The 13,939-nt window shown below is 43.3% G+C and overlaps 1 protein-coding gene across 3 annotated transcripts in view; it reads right to left on the bottom strand.

The window, feature by feature from the left end:
* LOC107387561 (vinculin) overlaps positions 1–13,939 on the bottom strand; it is a 44,724-nt gene that overhangs the window by 18,783 nt on the left and 12,002 nt on the right. For 2 of the 3 annotated variants that reach the window (XM_054749759.2, XM_015962582.3), the window contains exon 2: positions 2,035–2,105. In XM_054749759.2, the coding sequence (XP_054605734.2) occupies positions 2,035–2,105 (71 nt within the window). Of the gene's footprint in view, positions 1–2,034; positions 2,106–10,731; positions 11,022–13,939 lie in introns of those variants that run through there. The other variant, XM_054749760.2, reaches the window with a different exon arrangement.

Raw genomic sequence — 13,939 nt, 5'->3', positions numbered from 1 at the left:
ACATCAAGAAATGCTGCTGATTATTCCAATGATCCCAAATAGACTCACATTAGGCCACATGAAAGCAACTGAACCCAAAAATATATTAACCAGTAAATAACTGCACTCTCACACAACACGCCTGCAGTGAGAGTTAGTACTTCTCCCTCCCTTTTAAAAGCGTTTTCGCTTCTGAGGACATTGTGGTGCTAGTAGTCTGGCCCCGGTGTAATCAACCAGTTTCTGCAGGAATGTGACGGCGGAGCCGGTTCGCAGCAGCGCGAGTTCCCCCCCCCCCCCCCCCCCCCCCCGTTTATCTAATAGCGTCGAGCTCACGATTTTATAGACTTTTTTTTACGAGCTTAGGGCATGTCTAGCCTGTGTAATAATCCGGGGCTTGGGTGAATCACTTTTGAAAAGTTTTTAACTTACCCGGACACAGAGCTCTCTCCTTCCTCGCTGAAGATTCTGACATGCTTGCGTTTAAGATGCTGCATCATCACCGTAGTACCATGCTAAGTCTGACCTACAAACGTTGCAGGTAACGAATGTCTTCGCATGATTTAACTGAAAATGCTCCCAAACTTTAAAAGTTTTTACTTTTTTGGGTCTCGCTGCTTCTGCCATGTTCCTCTTCCGAACACCCCCCGGCTCCCCCTCGCGCTGATCTGACTTGCTTCCGGTCTGTGCGCAACGGCGGCCGGGGGGGGGGGGGGGCTTTTGGAAGAGTTGCGCAACACAACGAATCGATGACGCAATTCGGTGCCAGCGCTTTTAGTAATCGATTTTCATCGAATTTATCGATTCGTTGTTGCAGCCCTAGTGATCGTATCGGCGATCAGCATTCTTTGATATCGGTATCGGTGATCGGCAGCAAAAAACCTGATCGGTGCATCCCTACCCTAAACTGTAAAACAGCAAAGCAAAAGTAGAACATTTAACACTCTAAGTGCAGGCAAAAACTGAGACACAACAGTCGTGATGTGTGATGCATTGAAGAGCAGTGATGCAAATATGTAATAAGCCACAAAACCATAATTTATCTCATAAAATAACAGTAAACTTGCTTGAACAGGATTTGCGAGCCTAACTTAACCAGCGCTGACCTCATTCTAACATCAGCTTGCATAGAAATGTAAAAGTTTCAAATAGTTTCCTCCTGGGCGTGATGTCCTCTGGGATCTCTGAAAATTCTGCAAGCTCAGCAACAAGTCACTGTCATGTGTGCCACCTGCATCAGACCAACAGCAAGTCTGCACATGGAAACAGGCAACAAGCCAAGGACCAACATGTGTTCCAGTTCCCACAGAATGTAGACTTCCTACTTTAGCCCTGAAGGATAACTGTTGCAGTCAGAATTTTACTTACCTTTGTAACAATTTAGTTACAAAAGTACCAAACTGAAGGAGCTTATTACACATTTGTTAACAGAAGTTTTTATCCACTGTAACAGGAATGATCAGGGTTAATGTGCTTCTGCAGAGGAAGACAGCATCACACACAAACAGGACCCTGGCTGGCAGACACTATATTTAGTTAGGGGGGGTTGCATTCCAGTGCATGTGCTGATGGATGACGACAGGGTGACGATGTGACTTTGAGGCGCCAAATGTGTTGAGCCCTGACGACCTGTGCCTGCCAACGTGTTTCAGCCCTGACCTTGGTGGGGGCTCCCAGAGTCCCCTCCACCCCCCACATGAATGTATTTTCATTTAAAATCTGGTTAAAGAACACAGACAAGCTATTACACTAATGTTTTGTTCTTTTATGCCAATCAGAACACAAAGCAGCACTAAGAGTCTAGCAACTCACGTGACCCTGCTTCTGAAAACCAAACAACTCCTCCCTGACAAAGTATTTCAGTAACACCAGAGCAAGACTCAGACACTTAACATGCCATGTCTAACCTTTGCCTGGACACAACCAGCCATTCCTGCTGCAACAGATAAAAACAGAAAGAGACAGACTAGTAGGTTCCACGCTGCAGGGAGAGAGCTATTCTTAAAACATCCGAGAAGGTTGTCAGCGTTCAGGTTGGATGTGTTCACAGCTTACTTGATGAAAGCTGGTGGCATGTCCCTTTTCATGATCTGGTCCTCTGTGGTTTGTACCGTCTCCTTTCCAACCTGGAACATACAGAAAATCTTTTAGTAAACTCAAATCAGTTACTGCAAATATGAACATGAACACAGCAGGAAACTAAAGCTGTGTGCAGCAGAATGGACTCAAGCTTCCAAACCGTGTTCATGTCTTCAGGTGACATCATATAACACAAACTGGAATTCTTCACATATGTTTAACATTTTTTGTCTTAAATTTAAACATTTCTATGTTTTCCCTTTTTACGAGTTATTGTAGTTTACTGCAAGTGTAGAAAGAAAACAACTCTTGAATTTTATAAACAATATGAAATTCTTAGGAGACGTGGATGTGGGACCATGAACAGGGACGATGGAGTTTACACGTTGGACCGCGCATGGGACTGCATCGTCGGAGAGGGGAGAGCGGGCAGCAGAGGGCGACAACGTCCTCTGCTGCCCGCAGATAAACGGAGAAAGAAGTGACGCACCACCATCAGCGTCAGCCTGAGGAAGTCTGCAGCCACAAGCGAAACGTGGCGAAAAAACGGGTAACGAAACCGTTTCTGTGTTTTAAAAAAGAACGATAGCATGGAATATGAAATTCTTCATTTATGTAGGTTGCACCCCCATCAACAAACCAAAGTAGGTTTCATAGTTTTTATTCATAAAAGGAAGTAAGGTGATTCATGTTGAAACATTCAAAATGAACTTTATATAAATAGTTCACGCTGATTTTGGCTCCACCTTTCCAATCATGCAGTTTGACAGAATGTTGTGTTAAAACTTGACGTTCAAACCTCTGTTTCTTCTACAGCAGCTGTTGGGGGTGGTATTGTACATTTAGACTGTTAAAAGCAGATGAACTGCCCCAGAGGAGAGATCATGGTGTCTCAACTCACCCACTTACAGACACACCATGGATGAAGCCACATGTCCACAGTGCAGCATTAATCACAACTAATAAAGTCAAATAAACTGGAATGCTTCCAACCCCAAACAGGGAAAATGATGACATGTTCTGTTACATTTCCTAGGGGGAAAAAAAATAGGCCACCATAAAAAAGGCCTCTTTTTTTTAACGTGTTTCTACTTGTTGAACTTGACCCACAATACCTACATGCATCAGACCATATATGACAAAGGAAAAATAATGAAGCCACACATTCACAAAGCGCATTCCTCACTCTGGGCTTTCAAATATTGTCAATTTTACCATTTACACCAAGTTGTAATTCATTATTCATATAATAATAAACAAGCAGACCTATTGGAACACACAACAGAATCTCTTTTGTTTTGGTTCTAATGAGAACTCACAGAAAGCTTGTTAACATGTCAGACTACAAGCAGTAGCCAAGTCAATCCAGCTGGTTAACATGGAGGCAGTAATGGAGAAGAGCAAATGTGCACTTCTCACTTTGAATAGGCCTGAGGGACTTGGGAGTAACGATACGGTTGTAAATTAGGTTCAAAGGTTGTTCTGAAATAAAACTAAAAGAGAAGCAAAGGAAGCCATTCAGCTAAAAGGAGTGGCAGTGTGCATGTCACAGCACAGCGTTTGGAAAAATAAGATTCTCTAAATAACAATTTAAGTTGTCTTGTTTGAATTTGGACAGCCATGGCCAATCATATCTCAAAGACAGGGGTTATAATATTTTTACTGGCGATCACAAATAAAAGATTGCCATGGCATGTGGGGTCCCCCAAGGCTTCATTCTTGGACCAATTCTCTTCAATCTCTACATCTCCCCCTGGGCCAGCCGGCCAGGTCATACACAACCTAGCTTTATCACCTAGTGACTGTGGTCATCTAGACTCAATTTGCCAGTGTTTGGAGCAAGTTAATTACTGGATGCCGTCCAACTTCCTCCAGGTAAACAAAGACAAAACTGAAGTTATTGTCTTTGGAAATAAGGATAGGTTGGAGGTTGTTGCTCAACTTGGCTTCAGGAGAATAGTGGAATAGTTTCAATACATTTGTAGTGCAGTGAATTACATCAGTGTATAAAATGTGCTATACAAATTAAGCTGTCTTGCCAAAGAGACCAGCTAGGAATAAAAAATATCATTTTAAGTCAAATGACAATCATGCATTGCCTGAAAGTGCAAAAACACAGTCTTTAGAAAACTCAAAAAAACATTAGGAAGAAGTTGTTTCTGGAGAATATTATTATCATCATCATCATCATCAGGATACTAATGTGTTGAGTTTAAATGTACCGTAAATCCTCTAATACAGGCCGGTATTCAATTAAAGGCCGGGTCTCCAATTTTGGCCGGTGCCAGAGTCAGCGGAGGTAAATAATGGCCGGTCTCTTATTGTGGCCGGATGGAATGTGGTAACAAGCAAGTACAAGCGTCCCAGCGGCAGGGTTATAGTCCCTAAATCAACCAGCAGGGGGCAGTAGGGGTTCACGCAGACATTTATTAGGCTTTTTCTTCAAGCTTTATAACGCTTCAGACACGATCCTCTATCACGCTCCTACCACACAGAGTCACGGTGTCAGTTAACCATGCTAATTCAACCCGCTCCACAGAACACACATCACCTTCCCTGTGGCTTACATAACACTCACACAACACGCAAATCAGCACATAGGAACTAGCAGAACGATAGGAAACACATATAACACAATACCCAGAATGCACCTGGCTTACAACCCCAGCCAGGTCATTACACTATCAAGTTCAAAGAGAACGTGCTGATTATGCTGCAGAACACTATGGGGAGCAGCAGTAGGGGGTGTATGAACTACAGTAATCCCTCGTTTATCGCGGTAGATGCGTTCCAGACCTGGCCGCGATAGGTGAAAATCCGCGAAGTAGGGACTCCCAGCATGCCCCTCGCGGGGATTCCCTCCACGTCGCATCTACGTCACAAACCGCGGCTATAAACGGAAGTCGCCTTTACAGCTCAGTCATCGTTTCTTCAGATTCATGATCAGAGTTTCCAACCTACCGATCAATCCAACGAACTATCAGCTCATAGTAAGTTATCTTACTTACTTCTGGAAAGCCCGGCATTTCTGTGTCACTTCGTTGACGCTCGAACGCTCGGGGGTTTCCTAGAGCAGCCGGCGTTTCACCGACGCTCTCACTTCCGCGTCTGTGAAACCACGCTCCCTATTGAATTATCGTATGATCACATTCTCTGTGATCAGCAATGCGCTGTGCCAGACCGTAGGTACTGACACGCGATCGTTCATGTCGGTTCAATTCCTTTAATGTTTTCTGTCTTTTATTTGCGCCTGATGCATTTCGCTGCATGCTGTGGAGCGGGGCGGTGCGCGCATCAACTTGTCCTCCAACGCACTGATCACTGATACGGCCGCCAAACAGCGAGCGCTCCGCTGTTTTTGCGGTCGGTAGATATTTTAGAACTGCAGTTCAAAGGTAACTCATGAGGTGAATATATATGAACCCAGGCAGCAGTTTTTCTTTAGGATTGAGAGGAGATGCAGGAAGATAATAAACAGACAGGACAGAAAAATAGTCAAATAAAAACAAGTTAGTTTTTGTACCTGCTGTTGCAACAAACAGACACCACTGAAGGTCATCAGAAGTGAGGAACAGAAAATGAAATAATTATTTTAATGTTTAGAGCAGCAGGAACTCCGAGAGGCTGCAGGCACATCAGTGAGTTTGCGGCTGCTGCGCAGGGGGAGGGGGGAGAGGGCTGAAGCAGAAACTACCATTGTTAAAAGAAATGTGTTTGTCTTTGAAAATGTGGGCACAATTTTAATTGTCAAAAACTCCAGCAAACCATTAGTTCATTTTGCTCAAATAGAAATAGAGGCCTGCCTCTAATACTGGCCCTCCTTCCAATAAAGGCCTGGAGCTTGATGAGCTTGAGTCAAATACAGGCCCGGGCCTGTATTAGAGGATTTACGGTAGTTTGATTTGTTTCTTGAAAATAATTATTATTCAACAAAGTCTTCAGTTAAATCGACACTAACCATGTTAACTACAAGTTCCTGGAACAGCTTCATGTGATGACACACGAGAAAACTACCGCTCCGTTTGAAAAGCTTGCAGCACTTTCTTGCTTCATCTCTGAATTGTTGAGAAACACTAAAATTTTCAGAGCAAGTCAAGTTTAGACATGACCTAAACCAAACTAAAAGACAGAACTGTGCAGAGGCCTGACAAACACTAGCTGCTTTAATGAACATTGACTCATATCCCCAAAGCATCATGCAGGAATCTGAAAGCGTGCAGATTTGAAGCTCAAAGTGCATTCAACAGGTTATCGCTGTCTTCCTTTTCCTCTTTCCTTCCTTAGCCTCTTCCTGTTGTCTGAAGTTCAGAAACAATTTCGAGCTCACACTCAGAGCCTGGTTTATAGCTGTTATTGTTCAGCAGTGTGTGATGCTTGGCCTTTATTTTACCATTTTAAGCCTCCATCACAAATTCATTCCACATTCTTTTAATGCGAATATCAGCCAGCTTAGTCATTCTGCCAGTAAGTTTATAATTATCCTCTTACATCCCAGGATGACATGTTTAACCCTCCCACTGTCTTTATGGGTGGCGCCGCAAGGAAAGTTGACCATTGAGTAGGATTGATGGTTTATCCCCTGAGGTCCACGTGGCAGGGGTGAGGTGGTGCTCACTCCTCACCCCTGCCACATGGACCTCAAGAGATAAACCATCAACACTGCTCAATGGTCAACTTTCCTTGCGGGGTCACACCCATAAGGACAGTGGGACGGTTAAACTGTAACTGAATTAAAAACACCATCCTTTTACTTTTAAAGCCCTCATTAACTTATTTCAATTAATTTGAAGTCTCTATTATAAATGAATGCCTTGTGAGTCATTCTTTGTGGAAAAAAGCTTGGTTACTCCCATTTCAGAAGTAGAAGTTAGCTGCAGGAGTGTGGGTCAGAAAAGGCAGGAATTATAATCTCACGCATTATTATTCATAATACGGGAACATCTTTGCTCTGATTGGCTAACAGCAACGTGACTACCACTGCCTCTGTTCGCTCTGCAATGTTGTTTTAGCTCCACAAATAACACAAACCTGAAGAAGTTCTGCCATGTTGTGAAGTTGCTAACACTAACGGTTAGATTTTCCAATCACATGCACGCGTACTGAAAGAGACTATTCCTTTATACTTCTCCATTGGTGTGTCTGTGAAACAATTCTCCACTGGTGTGTCTGTGAAACAATTCTCCACCAGGACACTTTCTGGAGGATCCTGCCATCACGTCTCCAGTGTATTTACTATTGTGTGTTTACATTGTGTGGGTTTATTTCAGAGACTTAACACAGACCAAATTTTCCCCTCATTCTCCACCTTTTAATGTAGTCACCTTCAAACCCATGTTTCCCATAATTTCCATCCATGAATAAAAAGTCAGCTGTGCATCTTTCCTTCAGTCACTGATGTACTGACTTTTATATCGTCTGACTTTTTCCTGCAAGACATTCTTCAGTTTGCTCTATGTCTGCCACGAGATATCTTCAACACTCGCTCACTCACTTTATTTTCTTTAAGAGGGCAAAGTGGTGCAGCTCACAAAGTTAAAGGAAGCAACGTCTTGAACAATCACAAGCTCGCAGTCTGTTGCTTTTGCAGGATAGTCAGAAAAATTGGGCTCTACTCCATCTGTTCTTGCATGCCTATTGGAGAGCCCTTGCACCTCAGCAGATGGAGAAATATAAACTAGGCTCAAGTAAACAGCCTTCTCCATCAGGAACCAAGATGGGAGAGTCCATGAATGGGAATTTACAGTCAGACATAGATTTGAGTTGTTTTTCTGACCCTAGCATTTACCCGTCTATGTTCTTTCAGTGGTGAATGCAGGAAGCAAGAATTTGGTCTAGTTCACTAGGCTAGGAAACAGGTAGACCATTTTCACATTCAGCCTGCATGCATTCAGTTAAAGTGCTGTACAGACATGATCGTAGACCGTGAAACAGTACAAAATCCGCAAGTCAAAACATTTTTATCATGAAAAACAATCTAAACTTTTTTAATTGAATCCATTATTTTGTGGTCTTGTTGCATCAGTGAATTAAGACTGAAGGTGGGAAACGTTATGCCAAGAGAAGCACGAGGTAAGGCGATACCCACAACCCAAACCACAGCAAAAACGCTCTCCTCCTTGAATAGACTCAAACTGCCTTCGAAAAGTCAGCTGTTCACTTCCACATTCTTTTGTAAAACCTCTCACTGATTCAGTCTCATCCTCTTCCAAGCTGACATACACCATTAATGCTTAGCCTGGAATGGAAACACTGGCGGTCCTTTTAAACACCCAAGAGCATTCGGTGCACAAAGCCTGTTTTGTGAAGTAGCTTGATAAAGTGGCTGCTCCTTCAGAACAGACTTAGCTTTGTTGACAACAACCCATCCCTACAAGAGGAGAAGAAAAGACACTCTGAAAGCCTCAATGCTGCCAAGACAGAGCCTGCTTTTCACATGTTGGGCAGTTTGAGCACAATGGCACCACAGTCATGGTGACCATGAAGATATATGATGGCAGAATTCTGACAGAATTCTGGCAAACGCTCATAAATCTCCCCATAAAACCAAATTGGTAAACACACTACATCGAGATTTATTTCTGCATAATTGCAAAGCACAGCTTACCATTCAAACCTTTGATTAACACTCTTTAAAGCCAGCAACTTGAACATTCTAAGGTATCAATCGGCGAATAATGAATAGAGCAGGAGCTTCACTGAAGGTCAACGCCTTTATCACGCATCTGTCAAGAGGTGTCAAACGTTATTATTAATTTGGCTCTGGAAGCAGTTAGACGTGGCGTGTCCGAGGTAATGAAAGACACAAATCAAACGGCCTGCTTGGCCTCAGCAAAGCTGTTTCTGCAGCCAGTTGGAGTAGATCACAAGTATCTCATGTTGCAAGAGCTTAACAGCTCATGTAGTGAGTAGTATGAGCAGTGCTCATCAGCTTCTGCTTTAAAAGTACACTGAGTCAATATACGCATCTATGTTTTTCCACAGAACAAGGAATAATTAAGAGCAGCAGATGATTTAATGACATTTACTGTCTGTTGAGGAGGAAGTGATAGTACAAAGAAGAGTTCATAAATGATTTTTCAGTACCTATGCAGCTGTAGAAATGACTGCATTTACCACATTTAGATGTTTGACAAAGCAAGCATAGCCCTGAAGGCTCATATTTAAATGAAACTTTGCTCAAGTTCAAGGAAATCTGAAAGCAATGAGTTGTTTAATCATGAAATCACAGACAAGAACCAAATTTTCGACGTGCTAACAATTACCATGCCTGTCCTAATAAACGTGACATCTCTAAGTACTGGGAAGATACTTTCAAATAGCTTACCATAAGTTAAGTGAAATTGTTTACTTGAACTTGTTCCACATTCTAAATAAAACTTAACAAAAGAAGAGTGTAAATGATCAAGAGTGAAAACTATTATGTGTGAATGTGATAATATGGTCCAATCCAAAGGTATTAAAACTGAAAGCTAAAATCGATAAAACATTGGTTAATTCGTCACAAATGTAATTCATCAAGACCAGCAGCATCAGAGAGCCCGTGGCGGACACAGCTGGGTTTTCCAAAGCTAGCTCTCCTTTCTGTCCCAGAGTGGAGCAGACAGCTGACGGGTCTTCCTGACTTGGCCTCCTGCATTTCCTTTTCAACACACTCCTCCAAGTCACCCTATCCTGATAAATCATCCTGAAGCTGAAAAAATGACTGCAGATGTGTCACAAATCCTCAAAGCAGCCATGCATTTGTGTAAAGACTTAATGGTTTCTTCATTGAAACCACACACCTTTGGACAGTTCCCAAGATGATATTAAGTAGTAGGACATCAAATGGTCCCCTTTGTCAAACAGGAAGCTTGAACACCAGGTAATAGGAACCATTTTCTTTTGTTATGCCTTCAAAGCACTTAAATTAGTTTCCTGTCTGCCAAAGGCTTTCAGAAATTATTAATTATTTAAAAGAAAACTCAAGAGTGCTGCTAAAAACAAACCTAAAACCTAAATTTGTGAACCATTTCGTCAATCTGAATATTTTTCATTTCTATCAATAATAAAAAGAAACTAAGAATTAAGTGAAGAAGAACCTATCATTTCTATAGCGCCTCTCAAGATAAAAATCACAAGGCGCTTCACAAAAACAAAAAATGTAAGAATATAAAAAATAATTTAGAAAATGTTTAAAAATATATTTAAAATGAGCAAAAAATAGACAATTGTGATTAAAAAAAGTTAAGAAAGAGAGAGAGTGACTAGGAAAGAGGAAAATCAGTGGATCCTGAGGAAGGTGGAATTGGTGACTAGGTCACCTGGAATAGGTGAGAGCAGAATAAAGAGAGAGTGATGAAGAAGATTGCACAAAAGCCAGCTTGAACAAGTGAGTCTTCAGCTGTTTTTTAAAGGAGTCCACTGAGTCCACTGATCTCAGGCTCAGGGGGAGAGAGTTTCAGAGTCTGGGGGCCACAGCAGCAAATGATCTGTCACCTTTGGTCTTTAGCCTGGTGCACTGCACAACCAGTAGGCTTTGATCAATGGACCTCAGGGGCCTACTGGGGGTGTAGGGACCAAGAAGATCACCAATGTAAGATGGTGCTTGTCCATGCAAGGCCCTATAGACCAGAACCAGGATCTTGAAATGAACCCCGACTGATAGGTATTTTCTTTTTAAAAATCCCATATTACCTTAAAGGATGACACATGCAGAGGAATTAGATTGATTATTCGTAGTTTCCATGACCCTTTAACCTGAAATAAACACACATACATACACAAAGAGGATTTCATTTTACAATGTGTTGCTACGCAGCGGAGAGACGACGCTGGGTCAACCCCCTCCGGAGCTGCCCCCACATCTCTCTCCCACTCCTCAGTTTCACAGGGGTTTTATTGACAACCAGGACAGAGAAGGCGGGCCTTCTCAAGTTACAGACTTACAGGCTGTTCATCTCCCAGGACACCACATTCCAGAGATAACAGAGATAACAATGAGCTTACAGGAGCAAACGTTCTTTAAAGCCTGATTTATGCTTCTCCGTCTGCGTCAGTGTGGAGACACACAACGCCATTATCCGTCCTTGCGTAGGGCACGCAAGTACGTACAGAGTCGAGCCCACTTTTTTAAACATCCGTCGAACGAGACGGATTACGCAAGCTTGTGATTGGTCAGGATGCCGCTGTTGTTTACAGCGCCGCCATTGCAAAGAGAGCAGAGTTTAACTAGCGGCAGACACGGAGAAGCTTGAAGAATACCTCTCAAAAAAACTCTAAAAATATGAACGTTTCATCCTCTCATGACTGGAGGAGTCAAAAGATGCGCAGCAAGCGTTTTATTTGTGGATGCAAATGACAGGAGATGTGGGTTTAGAGGTGGGGAGCGCATGAAGCAGTGGGAGAATGAGATACAAATATGTCCGTGTTAAAAGTCTCTTATATACACAAAAAACACAATATAAACACACTATCTTGGACCGATACATGACAGGATACCACAGAACAGCGCTACGCCCTCTGTTGTCCTGCCGGACAATTGCTTTGCAACACTCCCCAGGAGACGGAGAAGTAAAAGAGCAAAACGCTTCCATCAATCCGTGCGTGTCTGTCCCTTGCGGAGCTGACGGAGAAGCATAAACCAGGCTTTAGACTCAAAAAGGAACATATAGAAAATACCTAACACTGACGTTGTCTGGCAGCCAATGAAGCTGGAGGAGAAGCGGGGTGATGTGGGTGTGTTTGGAGGACTTGGTCAGAAGCCAAGCACAGGCATTCTGAACCACCTGTAGATGGTTCAGGGAGGTTTTGCTCAGACACGTGAAAAGAGATTTACAGTAGTCTAAGCGTGAGGAGGTGTGGATAACTGTCTCAAGTTCAGAGCGGGACAGAATGGGACTCAGCTTTGCAATGTTCCTGAGATAGAAGGAAGAGCGAACAAGAGAACTGACATGAGAATCCAGGGTGCGAGCTGGGTCAAAGGTCACGCCAAGATTCCTGATGGAAGGTTTGGTGTGAGAAGCAAGCCGACCAAGAGAGTCTCTGACTTTGGGAACCAGCTTGTCTGGGGCACAGATGAGGATCTCAGTCTTATCTTCATTCGGCTGTAGAAAGCTCCAGGTTTTGATAGAGTCTAAGCAGGTGTGTAACAGCTGCAGCTTAGACATCTCATGGGGCTTAAAGGAGATGTACAGTTGGATGTCATCTGCATAAAGATGCTAGGAGACTCCTTTGAAGGAGCAAAGAATGTACTGAAGAGGGAGCAGATTGAGGAGGAAGAACAGAGGCCCCAGCACAGAACCTTGTGAGACACTATGGGTAAGAGAGGTGGTGGAGGACCTAAACTTGGAGACGGCCACAGAAAAGGAGTGCTCAGAAAGATAAGAGGAGAACCACTCCAGAGCAGTTCCTGATAGGCCTACCCAGTCTCTCAGCCTCTCCAGTGGCAGGTGATGGTCAACAGTGTCAAAGGCTGCAGTCAGGTGCAGCAGGACCAGAACAGTCCCCTGCATCGCTGTGAGTCAGAAGGTCATTAGAGACCCTAAGAAGAACTGTTTCAGTAGAATGAGCTCTACAAAAACCTGACTGTAAGCTATCATAGATGTTATGTTCATAAAGAGCAGCTGTGAGTTGTTTAGCCATAAGCTTTTCCAAGATCTTGGAGATGAACTGAAGTTTAGAGATTGGTTTGAAGCTGCTATGGAGAGAGGCGTCAAGACTCGGTTTTTTAAGAAGCGGGTGGATTACAGCATTCTTAAAGTAAGCAGGGACCTAACCAGAAACCAGAGAAGCATTAATAATGGAGAGCACGCTGGGACCGATGGACTGAAAAGCCCTTTTAAACAGAGATGAGGGTAAGATGTCGAGGGGGCATGCAGAGGTCTTCATAGAGTTAACTAGTTTGGTTAACTCAGGCAAAGAAACAGGAGCAAAGCTATCTAGGATGATGGGCCTGGTTGGAGTCGGGAGAGGCAGCGATAAGGCTGAAGGAGAGATGCTAGATCTAACCTTATTGACTTTGTCCACATAGAAAGACAGAAAGTTCTCACAGTCTGCAACAAAGTGGATGGAGGCTGTAGGAGAGGCAGGAGACACAATGCTGCTGATGGTGTTAAACAGCACCTTGAGGTTCCCTTTGCTCTGGGACACCAGGTTGGAAAAATAGGAAACCCTAGCGTCTCTGACTGCAGAGTTAAAGGATGTCAGAAGATCCTTTAGGTGCAGCAGATGGGTGTGGAGATGGGTTTTCTTCCACAAGCGCTCAATTTTTCTGCATTGGCGCTTTAAGCTGTGAAGGCTGTCATTAAACCAGGGAGTAGGGTTCACTGCAGGAACTGATCTGGTTCCGACAGGACAGATGTTGTCCAGAATGGAGAGGCAGTGCTCGTTAAACTGAGAAGTTAAGGAATCTGGGTTGTTATCAGAAGAACAACAGGGTGGATCAAAAGCAGCAGAAAAATTGCTAGCTGTGCTCTCATTAAGAAAATGAGAACTAACCATACGGTGTGCAGGAGGTGGGAATGCAGAAACTGACAAGTTGAAGAAAATGCAATGATGATCTAAAATATTAACGTCCTCAGGACAAACACTGTCAGCATTTAGACTCAGGGTAAAAACAAGGTCTAGAGTGTGTCCCCTGGTGTGTGTGGGGCCAGAAACATGCTGGGTAAAGCTGAAGGAGTCCATAAGGCTGGAGAAATTCATGGCAAAGTGATCAGAGGGATCATCAACGTGGATGTTAAAGTCACCCACGATCACCAGTCTGGACAGCTTCACAGTGGAGGATAGAAAGTCACTAAACTCCTGAAGGAAAGAACTGTTTGGACCAGGTGGATGATAAACCACAGCACAGCAGAACGGGTCCTTACGACCGACTTTAATCGGCTGCAGTTCAAAGGAAGCA

Source organism: Nothobranchius furzeri, chromosome 16 (genome assembly GCF_043380555.1).
Source record: "Nothobranchius furzeri strain GRZ-AD chromosome 16, NfurGRZ-RIMD1, whole genome shotgun sequence".
Classification (NCBI taxonomy): Eukaryota; Metazoa; Chordata; class Actinopteri; order Cyprinodontiformes; family Nothobranchiidae; genus Nothobranchius; species Nothobranchius furzeri.
The sequence above is the reverse complement of the archived record's forward strand: the minus strand, read 5'-3'. Positions and strand labels throughout refer to the sequence as shown.